This window comes from Brachyistius frenatus, unplaced genomic scaffold (genome assembly GCF_029030835.1).
Source record: "Brachyistius frenatus isolate BFR_SWC_R1_liver_20210118 unplaced genomic scaffold, ASM2903083v1 Contig_345, whole genome shotgun sequence".
NCBI lineage: Eukaryota > Metazoa > Chordata > Actinopteri > Embiotocidae > Brachyistius > Brachyistius frenatus.
Window position 1 is genome coordinate 177,276 of NW_027210944.1, and position 20,292 is coordinate 197,567.

The 20,292-nt window shown below is 46.0% G+C and overlaps 1 protein-coding gene across 8 annotated transcripts in view; it reads right to left on the reverse strand.

Moving 5' to 3' along the window:
* LOC138636025 (RNA-binding protein with multiple splicing-like) overlaps positions 1-19,227 on the reverse strand; it is a 35,800-nt gene extending 16,573 nt beyond the window's left edge. For all 8 annotated transcript variants that reach the window (XM_069723819.1, XM_069723818.1, XM_069723816.1 and 5 more), the window contains exons 1-4: positions 19,137-19,227; positions 5,488-5,565; positions 4,689-4,727; positions 2,081-2,143 (exon numbers count right to left, since the gene is read on the reverse strand). In XM_069723819.1, the coding sequence (XP_069579920.1) occupies positions 2,081-2,143; positions 4,689-4,727; positions 5,488-5,565; positions 19,137-19,199 (243 nt within the window). In that variant the 5' untranslated portion in view covers positions 19,200-19,227. The remainder of the gene's footprint in view (positions 1-2,080; positions 2,144-4,688; positions 4,728-5,487; positions 5,566-19,136) is intronic.
* Positions 19,228-20,292: the final 1,065 nt, after the last annotated feature.

Sequence of the window (20,292 nt, forward strand, 5' to 3'; positions counted from 1 at the left end):
TGATGAAGCAGACTAATTTAGACCACAGCGGAGCGAGATGTCGTGCGCGTCTTCCACTCGCGCTGGTTTAGACGTCCGGCGGGAGCCGACTGTTATCTGGAATTGTCGCTTTCTATACTTTTCAATTACTTGTAATCCCACGATTGAATTTAGGGCCGAAAATCTCGGCGGCGTGAAGACGTTTTCATCTGCGCAGACTGGGAAGCCCCGTCGTAAACGGCCCGCCGTGGATTGCGGCGTTATTCCAGCTCGGCGCGCACGCGAGTCCTAAATCACTACCCGATGACACAAACCTGGCGCGAAGTCTTTTTTTTTTTTTTTTAAACAGCCGAGCCCCACGAGCACCTCCGCCGGGCACCCCGACTCAAGATATGTAACTGTAATTTAACATCGCGACATCGAATCCCCCCCACCCCCCCGTTCGCCCTGACGCGCGACGAGCATCACCTCTTCAAGAAAAAGCTGCTGAATTCTTGAGATGCCACAACTAAAAGCCCTCTGACACGCCGCTGCTCACAACAAGTCAAATACAAAAAAGTAATAATAATTCTCTCACATCTACATCAAATAACTCCACACCTGCGGTCGTCCAGATCAGTTTTCCTCACTATTACTTTCGCCTGAGGAAATCTACAGAAAGTGACATAAACAAAGGTCTTCTTCACCCCTGATATTTGTTTACTTTCCTTGGAAGCAACGGGGATGGTTTTTTGTTTTTTTTTACCAGCGACTCCAGACACACTCTGAATTAACCTCATTCGATTGTCTGTAAAAGACACGGGAAAGGAACGAAGGTCAGATCATAAAAAGTTCTGGGTTCTCGGCTCGTCCCTGCAGGCGAAGCTGAGCTGCGAGGAGGGGGGGGGGGGGAATTAACTAGGATTGCCTTGGCTCAGTGCACTCGCGGCTTCTGCCAGCAGAGGCTGCGGAGGTATAATAAGGAACGTGGATATAATGAGGCCGGAGCACACCTCTGTTTGAACTGCGTCGAGTATCCACCTTGAAATGTGGTTTTTTTTTCTTTTTGAGCATCCTCCACATTAATTGTTAGAACGGTGTCGGCGAGAGACTCAAGTGATCTTTTAGAATAGTTTGGAGGAAATCTTACACTATGATGGGAAACAAATCCCCCTTTCTCCCCCCCAGTTTCCTCTGTCTTTCCCATATTTCAATATGCAGATAGATGTTTGCAAAATCTGGTTTATCTCCATATGACCCCCGGGATGTAGCTTTTTTTTCCCTGAAAAACAAGAGCAACTCCTCAGTTCTCAGCCCCACTGAGTGATTCTATGGAAACAGACTCACTGTTGTTGGTTCATAATAAGATGATAATTTTTTTATCCTTTCTTCGACTCCCTGCTCTCGCCGCCTTTGATGCGCACCAATATCTCCACATCTGAAAAATTGACAGACTCTTGCTCGTGTTGTCACAGTCCAACTTTAGCAGGGTGATAAAAGTGAGCTTTCCCCCCCCCCCCCGTGACAGAGATCAACAAAAACTTAAGAAGCAGCAGAAGTGGTGGTGCACATCTAGAGTAGAGGGAAAATAAAATAAATAAAAAACAGTGGGAAAATAAAGGTGTGCGAGAGCTGGCGTTCATTACCGTGTATCTATACTTTGTTTCAAGAGGGCTGAATAAAACCCTGTGAGGATGGGCTTTGTTGTGTATTTGAATCTGCCTCATCAAGGCTTTTCTACTGAGCTACAATCTGAAAAAAGTGAGATTAAAATTAAACCCTAGATCAATATCTCCTATTTATATGTGGAAGAAGCGCTAATTTCTTCCTGACCTTGCAGGATCTCTGATGAAGCTTCAAGAAAAAAAAAAAAGAAGCTTTATTTACTCAAAACAGAAACACTCGGATGTATTTAGAGCCACGATACGATTGCCTTCGCCACCTCTTTCTGTCTTTTCCGCGCGTGATAGAAAATGCGGGAGCCTTTTTTTTTTTTTTACGTTTTATTATTTCCGCCCGGTATCGCGTACATCTGCGCTGAGAGGAAGAAAAGATGCGAATCCGAGGGGCATGACAAGATCTACGAGCGCTGAGCTGGTGCTGGAGAGGGCATGACACTTACGTTCAAGGCATTCTTAGCAGCCTCCGCCTCTGATCGACTGTCAAAGCTGACAAACCCCACTGGCTGGGGAGACAAGGAGACAGAACAAAAGAAAAGAAACATGGTTTAAGGCAGAAAACTGAGTCGGCATTTCTGTCTGAGTGACAAAGACATGTTGTTCTTTTTTTATATATATATATTTTTTTATTATTTCTTATCAAGCCCACCCCTCCACCCCACCCCGCTCTGTCTCTCTCTCTCTTTTCCTTGCCCTGTTTATAAAACCATGGCGAGAGAGAGAGAGAGAGGGAGGGGGGGGAGGCTGGACGCTTACATTGTACAAAAAGAGTTCATCCATTCGGCTCCCCTTTGCCCAAATATGGGCAATGTGAGAGGGAGAAAAGTGCATGTATGTTTGAGTGTGTGTGTGTGTGTGTGTGTGTGTGTGTGTGTGTGTGTGTGTGTGTGTGTGTGTGTGTGTGTGTGTGTGTGTGTGTGTGTGTGTGTGTGTGTGTGTGTGAGAGAGAGAAAGGCGGAGAGAAGCTGAAAAAGGAGAGAAGATGAGAGAGGAGAGAAAAACGAAAACAAACAGGAGGGAATTTGGAGGTCAAAGGTGAGAATGAAAGAAAAGTGAGGCGAGAGGTGGAAAGAAGTTTTTAAGACCTCCTCAATCAGGCCTGTCGGCGCGATATATTCTCGCTCACATCTACTTCGCTGCCGCTCGCTTTATATTCCGGTGACATCACTTCGGAGCCGCTGCCCGCAATAGTAAAGGTGAAAATAAAAAAATAAATTAAAAAAAATAAAGTACAAGGATGCAGGTGCGGCTGTCAGATTTCCAAGTGACTGCAGAAACGAGCAAAGAATACACATTTCTTTTTTTTTTTAGTCGGAGTATTTTGCGTGTGGATGGGGATGTTGGGAGAAAGAAGGCGGGGGCGAGCAGAAAAATCTCTAAACATGTTGCTCCCATGGGGTCACACTGCTGCGTGTGATCTGGAAAAGCAGTCGAGGGTTATGGGAATTTTGGAATAAGTAAGAGTGAGAAGAGGAGGAGGAGGAGGAGGAGGAGGAGGAAGAGGAGGGAGAGGAGGGGGAGAGAAAAGAAGAAACACACACAGGAAAAGAAGAAAAAAAAAAAGAAGAAGAAGAAGAAAGAGAGAAGGGCTAAGTGAAGACGTCAGGAAGGAGGAAGCGTAGCAGGAATATAAATAGAAAAAGGGTCTGAGATCTGGCTGTTGCTATATATGGAGATGGCTGCGAGTTCTCGGACTGGAAGGGAGATCGATTGATTCGCATCGCCGCTGTCGTCGCCATCGGTCGGGAGGAGAGTCAAAACAAACTCCCCGAGGAACGCCGGGACACCTGACTGAACATTACTCACGTTTTAACGATGGTAATTATGGGGGGGGAGTGGACGCGACGTCTGACCCATTCAGACAAACCAAACCGGCACGGACCGCGTTTTTCTAGTTCATAACATGTGAAGCACTTCAAGCAGGTTAAGTAAAGTCCAATTTAAAACTAAACATACAGCGAATCACAACAATACTGTCAGTTTCTGGCTTCTCCAGCGAGCGGATTTCACATTCTCGGGGGTTTTAAAGTGTTCTCACATTTTATTGACTAAACATTGAGCTGATTAAGAAAATAACTGGCAACAAAACTATCTTAACTACAAAACAAAACACAACGAGGTATGTAGTTAAAGAAAAAGCTGGTAAACAACAACGCTAAACTGGACCTAAATATATATTTTTTTTAAAAGTGCATTGGTACGGTTGTTAAATACCTTTTGAATGCTTCAGACAGCATGCAAGCAGAGTGAAATAAAAAAAAGGAAAAACTACAACAGGACTTGTTCTACGGCAAAGAAAGAAAAAACAAAAGGGCTTCCTTTGTTCCGAGTTTTAAAAAGGTATTATACTCAGCACATCGGATCTAAATCGCCCTAAACCCCTCTAATGAGCATGTCATGTCTTTACGGGAAACAAGGGTAATGTGGTAATAAGTACGCCGACATGAAGCTAAATTGCTTAACTCTGGATGTGGACACCTGCCAGCTGAGCTCATTTTCAGTCCCGCATACCCTGGAGGCTAAAAAAAACCCTCCACCATCAGTACTGCTCTTGTCAAAACGCTCGCTTTGACACCTCGGAAACATGCTTTACCCCCACTTCGTCTCTCTTCTTCTTCTTCCCATCCACGCACATCCCACCAGAGTCGACTGTCTGCGACTACAAGCACGGTATCCGACTGCCAAAGGCAAGTTGGTGCAACACTTTTCCCCTCCCCCCTCCCCCTCATCCCCCCTCCTTGTAAACCTCTTCTTCTTCTTTTTTTTTTTTTTTGTCATCCTATTAAATGGTACTTCCTGACAGAGAGGGGGGCGGAGGGGGAGGGGGGGAGGAGGAGGAGGGGAGGGTCTGATCCTTCTTACTCAACAAGCAAAGAGGAGGAGGGGGGGGGGGACAAATAAAAAAAAAAATGAGATCAGGGAAGACACAGAAAATGTAAAGGTGGCGGTGAGCGCGAGGTTGCGTAATGCAGAGAGTAACGGCGCGATGAGAGTCTGACTGGCTTCATTCAACAGTTTCTTTGTGTGAAAACGGTGCGTCATTCAGCATACCTGCTTGGAGGTGAGTTTTATCAAGGAGCCCTCGTAGCCCTGAAACACAGAAAACAATGTCAGATATGTGCAAAAATAAAGCCGAGACAATCGCGCGTCCACAAGAAAATATGATATTTAAAGGAATTATAGTGAGCAAAACGAATTATTTCAAACCCAGGTTATTGCCTACCGGTTGTGTATTTAATGCGTGGCAGGGCTAACTGAGCCGGGGTGTTTCATGGGTCAAGGAGCTCTTATGAAGACCACATGCACTGGATTGTTGTGTCTTAGCTGAACAATGAAGATGTGCTGCTTTCAACGCTCCTGATATAAACCATTTACCAGAACATACCATGAGCGTTGTCTAAGTGAGGGATTAGATGCACAGCAAATGTCCCATTTTTCACTTAAACAAGCGCTGCTGCTGCTGCTGCTGCTGCACCATTAAGGTGCATTATTCTCGGGCGCCGGTCCAAACAGCTCGCAGCGTCTTCATGCAGTCACCTGAACTTAACTCGGGGACTCTCGGTGCTTGTGATAAAGTGGAGTTTCTGAGGTGAAGCAAGTAGCTTTGTTTTTGTATGGCAGGCATCGAGCCATTTTTCCACGACACACACACACACACACACCAGCGTGATCTTCCCGTGGATCAAGACGTGACTGAACCTCGGCTTTAGGAACACGAGACACTTGAACCTCGCGGGAGAGTTTCCATTGCCGTTTGTTTCATCACCATTAATGGAGGTCCCATTGACTGCTGGAAAAGAAAGCTGCTAAGAATAGCCGCGGCCCATCCATTTAAAACATACAAACATACCTTAAATGGTCTGAAGAGGAGATAGAGCTCCCGCGGTTTAATATCCAACGGTAGTCCGCTGACAAATAGTGTTCGGACCTGAGGAAGACAAGAGAGAGATCATGTATTTTTCATTAACCTCCACCGGTTATAAATAGCTGCACTCCCTATCTGAAGGTAACAGATGAGGTTATGAGGAAAAGGACAATGAACACGAGTTAAATAGTTGCCAGCGTTGGCTTTACACTTAAAGATAGACTTTTCAAACACAGATAGAGATGTCTTTCAGTTGGGCAAACACACACACACACACACACACACACACACACACACACACACACACACACACACACACACACACACACACGTCTACAGTAAGCGTATTGTCTTCTCCTGTGTAATCTACAACCCGCCGCGTTTTATGGCAATCCTCCCTTTGCAGCTTTAGCCTCTGTTTTACATTTGAACTTTTCAACTCGAAACTTGAGCCGGCATTGCTGGGGAATTATGATGTATATGTTAGCAACGAGGGGCCGAAGGGAAACGTGATTACCGTTGCCCATACGGAGTCGGAGAAGACGTAAAAGCGCAGAGGGAGCAATGTACAGGAACAGCGACTCCAAAAGTGCTTTCATGAGTTAAGTTGTCGTGTTTTTATGGGCGCTGATGACCTGCGTGTTTATGTTTATTTATAAATATATTACACCTTTTGCTGAGTGTTTTTTTTTTTTTTAATCTTTTATTGAAATCTAACTTCACTTCCGCTTTGAGGACATAAAGTGCATCGACTCCCTCAATGTCAAAATTTGAGCGATGGAAAAATGAGGAGGTGAAAACCAGGTAGGTGACGTCAGCGTGCAAAGTAAACAGCTGCAGGTGGGAGGGCTGAACTCACCTGATTGTGCTGATAAACTTGAAATATTGCTTTGAGGAGAATGTACTGCAGGACAGACTAAAACTTAACGTACACTACAATGTAAATGCTTTTGATTTACATGCATAGAGGAGGCGACACAAGAAAATGAATACCACCCATAAATATGAAGAAGTTACAACGAGCTGTCAGTTAGATTAGTTTAGCATTAAAAACATGGTGCAGCCTTTTTTCCTACAAGTGATGAAATAAACTATATATATATATATATAAATCCAGCTTTCAGCAACAAAATGAATAGCAATACCTCCTCCAACTTCTGCTCCTGTTCCTTTAGGAAACTGATAACAGCAGAAAGTGGCAGACAGTTTATTTTCAACCCACTGCGGAGGGCACGGACACCGTTTCAGCAAATTGGCCGAAGCCGTCAACGTGAGGCTGTCACCGCTCTTATTTTTATTTGCACACTAACTTGGCGAGTTATTCAATTGTCAACATGGCTGCCGTGTCTAAAAAGGCTGGTGTGAACAGCAGCGCTGCGCAGTATGCACACCCATTAGCACCGGTGCCAACATTTGGGAAATGTGCCGGTGCCGAGACGTCCCGTCGCAAACCATGAATGCAGATCTGGGGAAACAGGGAAATCCTACCCCGTTACATGTAACTGTAGCCAAAGAAAGAGCTGTTAACGCAGGTATTTCTAACTCCAACATGTGTTTTCTATTAACACCATGGCTATGTGTTTGCATTTATCTTCTCTTAAGCTCCCAAAACAAACAACAACAACAAACAAAACAAAAAAATCCTCCCTTTTCTGATAAAATACTAAGATAACTTGGTCAGACATGAAATAATAGGTGCATTCAGACGACTGTATTACCTAAAGAGGCACTGATCACACCTTCTACCTGGAGTTTTCATTCAAGTTGGCTCGGTACAGGAAAATAATCGCTCCACCAAACAGGGGAGACGTCAAAATCGAACAATAGACTGCAGCATCTCACCTCACTTCCCAACAAACTCCACCCAACAAGACAACGTCAATTCTTTGACAGCGTAATATAATTATTTATTTAGTGATCTGATTCTATCCGAGGCCGAATTTTAGAAATAAAACCGTCGGTATGCAATTACGCAGAGTAGATTTGAAGCTCCCACATTCATTAGATGGTGGATTCACAACTCGGGTGGGGTAGGATGGGATGGGATGGGATGGGATGGGAGGGAGGGAGGGGGGCAAAGGAACTGCTGAACTAACACTACATCTCATTCCCACATGTAACCTGATATGCACCGCTGAAGCCAAAGGCAGAGCAACACACAAACAAAGGAGCTTAGCAACTGGGGGAGCGATAGCTGGCGAGCACGGAGCTGCCCATCCTGCCAGCAGAATCTCACCTCGCCGACTTTCTCACCTCCGCTCTTATCTTATCTTATCTTATCTTATCTTATCCGAGCCGAGTTGAACCCCGCAGGGCCGCAGCTACGCTCCGTCTCTGACAGGCCCGCTTAAATAAACTCCATTGAGGGGCTCCTTATATGGAGCTGCACGGGAACAAAGAGTCAGAACAGGATGGTATCAATCAGACACCAGCGAGGGCAGTCACTGACAGCTGTTGATAAAACTAATAAGAAGTGCTGCCAAAATAGAAGTAGAGCTGAGAGTTAAAAAAACAAAAAACAACGGCGCTTAAGATGTAGACATTGAAGTCACAAGAAAGACACCGAAGCGTTATCAGGAGCCGGTTCTGTTTTCACTGTCAGTTTCGGTGAATTTAACTCCTGCCGAAGCTGCACACGACCGCAAAAAAAGATCGCCGGCAAAAGGATGCGATGTGACTGTAGACGCTGCACTCGCACGGTGCCGTCGGGATGACAGATTTACTGCACATGTCACTCCGCAGACTTGAAATTTTACTCTGTGTGGCTAAAAGCCAACGCTGAACATTAGATTTGAAGCTTTAATAGAAAGCTGGCACACGTATTAAGAAACTCGTGAGCCCGGCTTGCCAAGTTATCTCAAATCCCATTTTTGATTTAACTCCTATCTTCAGCCATGAGGCTAATCGACTCTTGAGAGCTTGACGTGGTTCACAAGTTCAGACAAACACACACACACACACACGCAACAGCGAGTCGTCCGCACACTCAAGAGGAACAATGGGACATTCTTGGCCGTCTCGGACCTCATTCCTGAGACTTCCTGACGTCAGCTGTTGTGATATACGATCGTGTCCGGAGTGGACCTGACTTGCACACGTACGTTCACAAGCAAATGTGTCAACAAGCTCTCGTGCGCAGGCATCTGCTGCTGATTACGGTACGGGTCTACATTTGTGTGTCTGTGAGACCGGCTCCAAGTTGTAAAGGGAGCTGACACCAGGTGAAGTGAGACATCAAGAGTTTCACGACGCTGTAAACTAGGATCGAAGGTCGATCCGGTGGGGGGGGGGGGGGGTCGAGCAGATTCTGCAGATTTGTAAAAAAACAAAAAACGTCTGGCACCGTTTTCTTTGTTTTATTGGTTCCTCGTGAGCCACAGACCGACATTTCCAAAGTGCTGAGTGGCCCTGTTCGAGCCTTTGAATCATTGACCATTTATGGCGTGCTCACACACACACACACACACCATCATACAGGCGGGCAGCCTTCAATCAAAAACAGCAGTCCCTACCTACCACAAGCCAGCTGAGTACCTCACAGCCGGCGTACCAGCGCAGTTCCCTGGCAACGCCTTAGCGGAGGCACAGCAGAGTGCGCAGCCCCGGGCCAAAAACATCAGATCCTATTAAGGCCACTTCTGCAGCGAGTCCCAGGGGATCTGTGCACCTCTAATCAGAGATCCTTGACTACACAAGCAGCGGATGAGGTCATCACCCTATTGATACTCTATCGTTACACCTTGCCGGTTTTCTTGTGCCACCGTACGGGTGGTGGATGAGGAGGAGGAGGAGGAGGAGGAGGGGTGAGGAGTCAGCAATACTCAACAACCCAATTGAGGTGTTAAGATATCATATTGTTGCAGCTTTGATCGTATTTTGAAGGGTTTGGCCATTTTTTTTTTTTAATTTTATTTTGAGAGGAGGCAACTAGGGCTGCAAATATGACTTATTTTCAACCTCAATTCATCTTCAGTACAGTTAAGCTTAAAGGTTTGAGTCTGTAAAATGTCAGGAAAGAGTAAAACACATCCCATCGTAACTTCCCAGATGTCACGCTGACGCCCTCAAGTTCGTCACATTATCTGAACAGTCTGGAGAAGTTTCAGATGTTTCTATTTTTACCCGTCATGGAGGCGTCTGATCAGCCTCAAACTCGTTCTCCAGCAAAACACAGAACCCTAAACACACGAATCTCCAGCGACAAGGAAGAGAAACGAGTCCTGCAGCAAATAACGTGGTCTGATCTCATCTTCACGGAGTCGGTCGGGATTACGTGAAGAGACGGGAGTCACTGACAAAGCCTAAATACACAGGACTGTGGCAAACCCTCCGAGGTGCCAGGAACAACCTGGCAGCATGAAAAACTGTCACCGAGAAGAACTGCTGATGTTTTAAAGTTAACTGGTGAGTAAAAGCTGTTCTCGGTGGTGCAGTTGAAAACATCGTCAGTTTACTGTTAGTGGCTAAAAGCTTTCACACAGTACTGTATAATATATTTTCTTTGTATATGAGAAATGAGAAACTGGAGACAGATGGCCTTGATTTTTGTCAGTCGACTAATTTAATAATCAAACTTGCGTAATTTTACTGGCAACACGGAAACATGACTGAACCAAAGTCCTCCAGGGGAAGAAACTCAATCATTCAGACAAGCAAACAGGTCACAAACAGGAACAAGCAGTTTCCCAAACCACCTTCATTTAATGGTGAAACTGAAAGCCAAATGTTTGTCTGCCTGCTAGTGTTTCTTATCTGACTTGTTTGCTCATGTTGCCTTGTCCCGAGACCCGAGCAATCAAGTTAGTGAGACCAATGTAACAACAATGAGGAAAGGCCTTGAAAAAAAAAAAAAAAAAAAAAAAAATCAAATCCAAGTCGTAATAAACCAAAGTTGTCCTTTAAAATGATGAAGGATGGTACATTTTGTACTAAAACTGAACATCTGTTGCTAAAAATATCCAAAACATAATGATGTTTCCTTCTGGCTGTAATAATAAAACATCACGTGGAGGGAAAAAGCTTGATTACGTCTGACCCAAGAGACCAAACTTCCACCGAACGGCCGTTACACAATCAAACAAAGACTTAATTAGCAAATGTTGAATCGCTGGAACCATAACTGACGGGAAAACAATGCAAAACTTGTACAAACGTATTTTAAATTCCCTCCATCGAACATTACAATTTGTCCGCCTTCACTCACTTATTCATGTGTCATTTCTATTCAGCTTGCGTCGTGGACTTTGTTTAATTTGTTACACCTATCGCCCGCGATGCCTCATTATAATCCACGCTGCGCGACTCCCTCGCATATTTGCTCCGATTTTAATCGAGTGCTTTTTTTTTGACCGTCCAATCCCGGCTGAAAATAAGGCGACCTTGGCGGGACGCGAGGAGATTACTGGGCGTTTCCGTCCCCCGCCCCCGTCCCCCCGCGTGCCCCGACAGCCGAGTTTAATGGACGGAGGTCCCCGCCGGCCAGATGTGGCGGGACGCGGCTGCGACCTTGAGGGGACGGCGACGGTAGCGCGTGTGCGTCGACGACCCGGCACGAGAAAATCAAATCAAATCGTCCAGCGCGCGTCCACGCCAGCTGCTTTCAAGTTCCCCGTGAACCGGGCCGAAACCAAAGCCGACCCCGTGAGCCCACGTGGGCGAACGGCAAGTTGACTTTTCTGGCGTCGGTTATTAAAAACAGTCTGACTGACTCACGCGGACTCATCGCTGCTCCATGTTGACATCGCTCTCCATCATCCCCGCCCCTCCCTCCCTCCCTCCCTCCCCCTCCCTCCCCCTCCGTCCTCCCTGTCAAGAGGACGTGAGGAGTGAGAGAGCGCAGGCCCGAGGTGTCAAACGACCATAAATGGATGGACTCCGTTTGTCCGCTGATCGCCCGGGTTCAGCGGGTCAAGTTTCACGTTCGGGGTCAGAGGTCGTAGGTTAGGCCTGGGTTTATGGTGCAGGTCGGGGAGGGTCGCCTGTGAGACTGAGCACACTCCAAACGCTCTGAGTGAACTCTTGAGAGGAGACTTTCTTTGTTTTTCCTCCCTCGCTCCCTCTCGCTCTCTGTCTCTGTCTCTGTCTCGCCCTCAAGTGCTTTTGGCTAAACAATTAGAGCTCAGTAAGGGTCCGTAAATGTTCCAACAGGTTAACCTTTAAAAGACATTTCAAACAAATGACCTCGACGAGGAGGCGAGTCGGGGCCCGATCCTCTGTTTTTCCTACTCTAGCTCTTTTCTTCCTGCTCTCGATAACGGCGCCCTGTGTTTTTAATCCAACTCAGAAAAAAAGGACGATCCGTGCTCGAAAACACAAATACGTCCTCTCTTTTTTTCTTCTTTTCTTTTCATCAAACTTTTTTTTAATTTTTTTTAACCCCAGCAAAAATAGGCCTGAAGGTGTCATTTGGGTGACGTGTGGAAGCGAAGGACGACCCGTTCACAGGCTGTCAGCTACACATCACTTCGACTGCGCGGCTGTCAGCGTCGACTTCATCAAAAAACCATTCATACCGTCTCGCTCTCTTCCTTTTTTTTTTTTATTGTTACCCGACGAGTCTCGATGAGCAGGACTTAAAATTCCAAAGTGCTCGTTAATGCGAACTAATCTCCGCTGCAGCCTTTTTTTTTTTTTTCCTGGGCTCCCTTTGTTGCCGCCTGCCCGAGTGGACACCTTGAACTGTTTGTTTTTTGTGGTTGGGTAGGCAGAGGGTTAAAGTGTCTTGCGCAAGTGGGGAGGGAACGAGAAATGAAAAAAAAAAAACAACAACAACAGCAGCAGCAGCAGATACTCAGTCATCCTCTGCGTCACCATGAAGAAATCTGTGCCTGCTGCTAATGGGGTTGTTTCTGTTATGCGATACAGCTGTTTCTTTTTGCTTTGTCAAGAGATGGCACTTAAAGGGATCCTGTAATTCTATCTGCTAATGACGACTGTTTTGAATCACCTTTTAATCAATTCGTTGTTTTCGGAAATTAATTCTTAAAAATGTAGGAAATACCTGGTCGCTTATTATCCTGTAAATGTCACTTAAGGCCACAGTGGTTGGTATTCCATCGCAGCCACGTTGTCTCACTTTAAAGGTTAATTACTTCAATATATCAGAGAAAATAAGGCCTCTTTTTTTTTTTCAAATACTGCAAGTCTGCATTAGTAGGCAGTTTTGTTGGGTTTAGTGGAGGTAGGGGAACAGAGACTTATGACAAAAGTCATGATTAATTACCAATATCTGGACTTTGTTAGCAATTTCCTACAACAATGCTTTTTACTATGCCAGTTTAAAAAAAAAAAAAATCAGTTTGAAGCAAATGAAAATGAAACTACAAATCTTCAGTTTCCATGCGGTTTAGAGGGGGAGAGGGTAAACAAGGTTGTACAGATGTCCCCTAAACGCCTCACACGGAAGCTACTGTTAGGCTGTACAATTTCCCCGATGTTCCCTGAACACCTCGCTCCCAAATTGTCCATAATATAAGATTTACTTGCGCAAGTTGAAAACGAGTGATTTCATCTACGTGGGCGGGACACCTAATTAGAGCCAATGGAGCTCACTGACGCTGGAGAGGTTTACTGCTGCATAAACGTGGCAAAACTAATAGGATTTTAAAAAAAAATGAAAACAATTTGTGTGGATGAGGCGTAGTTATCGAAATTTAGTAGCTAATGACTATGTATTTTTCAGCGAACGACAGTGTCAAAGTAATTCATTTGGTGCCATAAAAGTATCACCGGGCTGATTCATGATCTTTAGCCCGAAGTGACATATTGATCGTTTTATCCGAGCAAAAACGTGACGAAACAGCATCAGATCGTTACATTTCCGAAGCCGCAACGAGCAAAGTAGCCTGATTATTTATAAAAGCGGTTGCAAATTAAACTCATAAATTCTTTATTTCCACTCTAAGATAGTCATATTATATTACACCCAAAACATGCAGCCTTGACTTTACTTTAAAGCCAGTTAACAGGGGGGAAAAAAGCTACTTTTCCTCTGATTGTAAAGTATAACTTTGCAGCCAGCGATGGACAACATGGCAAGAAATCAGACCCAATTAGTTAATCCATCTCGGCCCACTGACAGACTTTTCCAGTTTCAGGCTTTGTCCTTTTTCAAGCTAATCTTCAGAGGGGTTGACCTTGGATGGCCGACTCTGGCCGGCCAGCCAAAAAGGCTGTTGGCACACAGTCCTACAGACAGACAGACGAGTTTCTCCCCGTTACCGTTTCTGCCTGGCCAGCTCCTCTCTTTAAGGTCTTCCCATGACCATAAACGGTCCTTGTGCTCGGGTGGGGAGGGGGGGGGGGTCTCAGGGTCATGCTTTCAACCTATGGGCCCGATAAGGGATAAGGAGTCTGTCGACCAGGACTAAATTGGGTGCGAGGGAGAGAAAGAAAGAGGGATGGAAAAAAAAAAAGAAAAGAAAAGAAAGAAGAGAAACGTAGAGAAGAGGAGAAGAAGAAAGGCAAATTATAAACAGTGCCCGGGTGGAGGGAGGGAGGGAGGGAAAGTGGGAGGAAATGGCCAGAGAACAAGATAAAGAGAGAGAGAGAGAGAGAGAGAGAGGGAGGGGAGGGGAGGAGGAGTAGGAAAGGAAGGAGGGAAGGAAACGGAGGGGAAGGGAGATAAAAGTGGAGAGAGGGAGCAGAAAAGGATGGACGGGGAGGTGCAGGGAGAAGAAAGGAGATGAATTACAGACCGAGGAAAAGTGTGCGGAACATAAAAGGAGCGTGAAGGCAGGTGGAAAGAGAGACGGAGACGAGACACTGTACACTGTAAGGTCGATAATTATAGCTCGTGAGTAAGCAATATTTAGTGGAGGTGACAGAAACACAGGATGACAAAGCAACACAAAATGGCTGGCGCTTGTACGGGAAAGGAAAGCTCACACTTCCTTCTGTTAAGCAGAGCGTTATTTATTAGAAAGCAAACTCGCAAGTTGACAGCCAAGGTTTTGTTTTTCTTTCTTTCTTTTGAAGGAAATCAGAGTCACCTGCCCCCCTGGTCAGTTTTAATGGTTTATATATATAAATACTTTTTCTCCTTTTCTTCTCAACATCAGTTTAGACTCCTTTGCCAGCCGTTCCTGACGCTAAGCCTTGTTGTTGTCTTTTCAAATACCTCTTGTCGCGCAGCTGACAAATGGCTAAGATAAGATGACAATTCCCCTGGCGCTTTTATAAATATACTCCAACCTATCAGACTGGCTAGACGGAGCGGGGTACTTTTTTTTTTTTTTTTTTTTTACTGTTAGCTCGAGCCTGGAAAGACGTATTTTACCGCCGACATCAACGTGCATCTCGCCGTGCGTTTGTGTGCGGTTTTGAGGGCGCCTCTTCATCTCCGGTGAATCTTCAGCAATAAGATCCTCCGTGTGTGTGTGTGTGTGTGTGTGTGTGTGTGTGTGTGTGTGTGTGTGTGTGTGTGTGTGTGTGTGTGTGTGTGTGTGTGTGTGTTTTCCCTGGTTGCCCGATCACGGCCACTTCACCCTCTCTCCGCTCCCCTCTGGTAACGTTTCATGTCACGGAGAGTTAATATACCCGTGTGCCCTTTTCATAGATACATGCACATGTACACACACACACACACACACACACACACACACACACACACACACACAGCGCTTGGCCTCCCCATGCTTCCACCGTGCTCCTCCAGCAGTGCAGCTCCCCACCTCCATCTCCTCACGGAAAAGGTCACGCCGGCCACATGACCTGCTATTTGAAGAGGACCTGGTGGACACCCAAAGCAGGCCGAGCGCAATCCAATTCCACCCCGGGGAGATACGCCGCATTCGCTGAACTCGGCCCGGCTGATATTCTGTCTTCTCTTCGGGCGCTCGTAAAGATCCGCTTACACGTTTATGGTCAGCGGAGAACCAGAATCAACAAACGCCTGACGAGGTTCAAAACTCCCGCGGCTGCGCTGCGTCGTTTCACCCGGGAGGGACGGTTCGGTTGTCCCCGCGAACTACGACTTCGAGCGAAGGAGCGTCCCACCCGGCGGAGACGCCGATGGCGGCGCAGACGCTCCGTTGTTCGGCCGTTTGGCAAAAATCGACAGTTTTACCTGATAAATGGTTTAAATTATTAATTTATTATGAAAATGGGGGCTGTAACTAACTATGGTGATGTCTTCAAAATAGTTTGTCAATGTCAAATCACTCCAGTAATCAAGTTGGTGGTTTTTTTTTTATTCAAAGTCTTATATAAAAAGAAAAAAAAAAACCATCAAACCACACGCTTCAGACTGATAGAGAGTTTGAAATCGGTTCATTTTCTGTCAGTCAGCAAACTGACTAATCAATAATTCAACCTATAATTTTGGTGTCAAAACAAGTCAGTAAAAGTTGGGTATGATTTGACTCTCAGTGCCCCGAGTTTGTTCCTTCGGTGCAGTGACACGACGCCAGTCGCCACATCTCCATCTCCACGGTGAACACGGGACAAAACACACACGCCTCTCTGCGGAGACCGCCTTCAAACGATGTTTATAGAAAATGAGATGTAATCCGAGATCCACCGCAGGCCGCCGTGTCCGTAGAAGGTCTGGAAACCCGGGCTGAAACCTATCCGGGGCGACGCCGCGTCACCTCCGTCCGCGTCGGCGGGCCGCTGAGTGCTCGCGGTACGTGAAAGCATCCAGAACACCTGATAACGAAATGCTTATCAGAAACCGGCCCGCGAGATTAAGAAACCTGCATACCTCGCCCGCGGCGCGACCATGTTTGGCGAGAGCGCTGGCCCGCGGAAGATAAACACCGAGCGCCGTCGAGCCCCCGGCGCACGCTTGACGATAGCGTGCGAGGTTGAGCGCGGGCGCGAGAAGCCGAGCAACGGTGCTTTACTGGTGCGAATCAGTGATCCATTGAGTTGCGTACTGCGCAGTGGGGGAGGAGGTGGGGAGGAGGTGGGGAGGAGGTGCCGCTGCTGTTGCTCAGCGTTGCGAGAGTCATACCGGCGAGGCTGTTCAACTTTGGCCCCCGTGAGGTCATCGTTCACGGCGACTTCGGTGCCGCGGAGCACTGAAGTTGTTGACGAAAGGAACCTCGTGAAGGCTTTTTTTTCTCTAAATGAGAGATTTCAATCGGGAAAACGATGTCAAATTGCGCCGCGGCGTTCCTCCAGGAGGATGAAACGCTCGGCCGTACTCAAAATTACTCGCATCACTCTTCGTCTCGTGTTTATGTGCTTACGTGCGACGATCCGCACCTTAACCCTCCCCTCCCTCGCCCCCCCCCCCCCCCGCCCTAAAATAAAAAATAAACATAAAAACCTCGCCGCTCCCCTGCGTGCAACACACAATCATTACGCCAAAGATAAAGTGCTTGCTGTCTAACCTTACGTTAATTCGCCCAAGTAAATTTGAAAGTCCCTGCCCGTCTGGACGGCTTCCAAACATTTCGCACAACCATTAGATCCCTCCGGCCGTTCCTCTCCCCCGTCTCTAATGTCTGCCTTTTACACAACGTCACAGACAAACTCTCGTCCCTCTCGTCCCTCCGGCTCGCAGGGGGACGTCGCAGAATTTCAAAAGTGTCGCGGCGAGGCGCAAAAACGGGGGGCTGCAGCCGATTATTGTGGGTTTTGTTTTTTTTTTCCATCGTGGATGAAACTCTAAGTACTTTTCAATTCAGCGTCACATAAAAACAAAACAAAAAGCAGCAAATCCTTCAATTTGACCAAACTTTTGCGAGCCGATACTGGCATTCCTGCTTGAAAATGACTCGGGACTTATATTTGAAAAAAGGATCAACGAATTGGGTGAGATATCTTAAGAGGTACTGCACGAGCTGAGAGTTGTACAAATGTATATTTTTCTTGTGGCGCTTTGCCCTCTTCAGTTGAAATCATCCAGCTGAAGCAAAGTTGTTAAGCCATGCAGAGCTGAACCAATTTTGCGATTAAATCGATGAACAGAAAACAACTTAGTCGTTCTATTAAACAAAAACAAAAACACACAAATGCGAATAAATGCTGCTTTTTGACTTTTAATTGACTTTTGTGCCGTCAGTCGGGCAAAACGAGATATCTGAAGACGTCTCCTTAAAAGCTCTTGGAGCTCCTCCAATAGATTAAAACGAGAAGAAGTTAATAATAGATTTCCCAGTAGCAACAATAATCATCAGCTGCAGCTGCGGAGTCACATCCGGGTTAACACAGACACTGAGAAGCGCAGTAAAGTGTTTAAACTCCAACTCTCCACTTCTGAGAAGTCGGGCTCTTTGACTCTTGACCTCGTCGGTGCGGGGGGGCCGCAGAAACCCCCCCACCCCACCACCCCCGCGTCCGCAGTAACCTCAACGGTGGACCAAATACGGTCTCGCATCGGGCTGGGTGTGTTCGGCGGTTCGGTCACAAAGTGACGAAAGACCACGCAGACCCTTATGACCCAATTGCTCCGAGAGAAATGTCCGATATAACCCGATATATATATATATATATATATATATATATATATGTATATATATGTACCTATTCTCGCGTCACTCGGCCGCGGACGTGTGGAGCTCCGAAGCGACGCGTCCGCCGTTTGAACGGAGGTCAATCTGCGCCGAAGAAAACCGCCCCGTGCGGAGAGAGTCGCTACAAACTCGGTAAACAACAACAACAACAACAACAACAACAAAATAGAGGAGATAACCAGATTGAGCAATGTTTACAGAAGAGAGGAGGAGGAAGAAACCGGGCCTGCTGTCCGGCAATGTTTCGAGAGGAAATACATTTTCGAGTTAACACGGATTCAAAAAAAACAACAACAAAAAAACACATTTCGGACAAACAAATATCATCCCGGTGTGTTAAGTTTGGAAGTAAATCACAGCCGCGTTGGAGGCGACTTGGTGCTCGACTGTTTTTTTGTTTTGTTTTTTTGATGCGGTGGGTCTGCATTACAAAAGAGATATTGCCTACATGTTGCAGCAGCAGTTGTTTGAACTTGAATTGCTCCCTCGGCTTCAGTGAAAACTAATTCGCCCTGGCTCAGTATTCCCTTTACTACTCTACTTGCTTTTTAGTGTTGCGTGATGTCTGCCGTTATTGTACAGTAAGCCGTAACCGGCGATGCTCTCACATCAAAGCTATTCAGGAACTACTTGTTAGTGATTCATCAGAGAGCTCAGGTCCTACTTTGTTCTTTACTTGACCCCCCCCCACACACACACACACACACACACTCCTCTCTCTCTGTTTTCCAAAAACCCTCGCAGTAAGGTGCTGCAAAAGAAATGGTGGACAAGAAAAAAAAAAAAAGTGAATTTATGTTTAAAGAAATAAAAATTAAAAAAATTAAAAATGAAGGCAAATTGTTGATAGGTGAACTATTTAGTAAGGGGGGGGGAGGAGGAGGAGGAGGAGGGGGGGAACGGTTCACTGACGAAAACTTTTATGAGGTAAAAACTAAATGACGGAGCACAAAATGCTGCAAAAAAAAAAAACAGTCCAGCTTCTACAGCGAGAAGAATATTTAACGAGTCGTAGAGAAAACGCAGATTTTTTTGTTTTTGTTTTTTGTGGTGGCTAAAAAAAAAACAAAAAAACAACCAAGAAGCAGCGCGACGTTTAGCGTGAATTTTCTGGATATTTAAAGGAGTCGTTTTTGGGTCAGCGACGCACGGGCACCAGGTGCGGATACGTACCTCCTCTTCGTGGTTGGTGAATTCGCTCGGCTCGGTTTCCTTCTCGGTTTTGTTGTTATTCATTCTGAGCCCGGACTTCTTTTGTCACTTCGCACTCGGACGGTCTTGTTCTTCTCTCCGCTCTGCTTTCGCCCTCACCTCCTTCTTTCTCCTTCCAGGACCCACAAAATTATTATTATTATTATTATTTTTTTTTTTTTTTAAAAAGCACCCACCCCTTCCGATAGACAAATAGTTCCGCGTGCGGCCGCTGTCCTACTGGACCGGAGCTTCCCACTAGTTTGGCGACATCAAATGATGAAAGTGGATCTATGCTGTTGTTCTTCTTTCCTTTTCTTCTTTCTTTATTATTATTTATTAAATTTTTTTTTTTTTTTTTTTACAAAAAGAGCGGAAATGTTAAGCTGCGAGCGGTGTTCCTTGCGCTGTCAGATATTCCTCAGCGTTTCCCTGGAAAGCTTCTCCGGAGGCTCTCGTTGCTAATGAAATACAGTAAATGTTCACTGGACCGCGCCGCAGGCAAACTTCTCTCCCCATCTCCGCGCGAGGGAGGGCGGGGAGGGGAGGGGAGGGGAGAGGAGGGGTTTAGGGTGGGGTAGAGGGGCGGGATGGATGCGCCGTCTGCTTCGGCTTTATCGAGATTTATCCAAGTGCTGCAGGAGCGACAGTGGAAACCATCAGTACCGATCACCTTTTTGGACCAGCTGGGTGTTTATTTTAGTCGCTGCTACGTTCCTGCAATATTCTTCCGATGTGGTGGCTCGTGCGGTTATTTTGAACACCTCTGTTATCATTTGTCTGCTTTAAAGGTGCAATAGGCCGTGCACGATTTTTATTTTTTATTATTAGATATTTTTTTTTTTTTAATAAAAAAAAATATTTAAAAAAAAAATCAATATTTAACAAGAGTGTTTTGAGACGTAGCCCTACGTCCTCGTCTTGTAATTGTAATACCACCCAGCGCCCGAAGAGGCGATAGTGAGCACCGATAGGAGAGGAGGGAAGGAACCGGTGCGGTCCAACCCCGGTTTGAACCGTAGACCGTTTTATGAAAGCGGACGTAGCTTCTGGGTCTGAAAAAGTGAAGTTTAAAGTGGAAGTGTCTCAAAGTGCAATACCGGTGAGGGCCGCTAAGGGCTGGCTCCAAAACAAACAA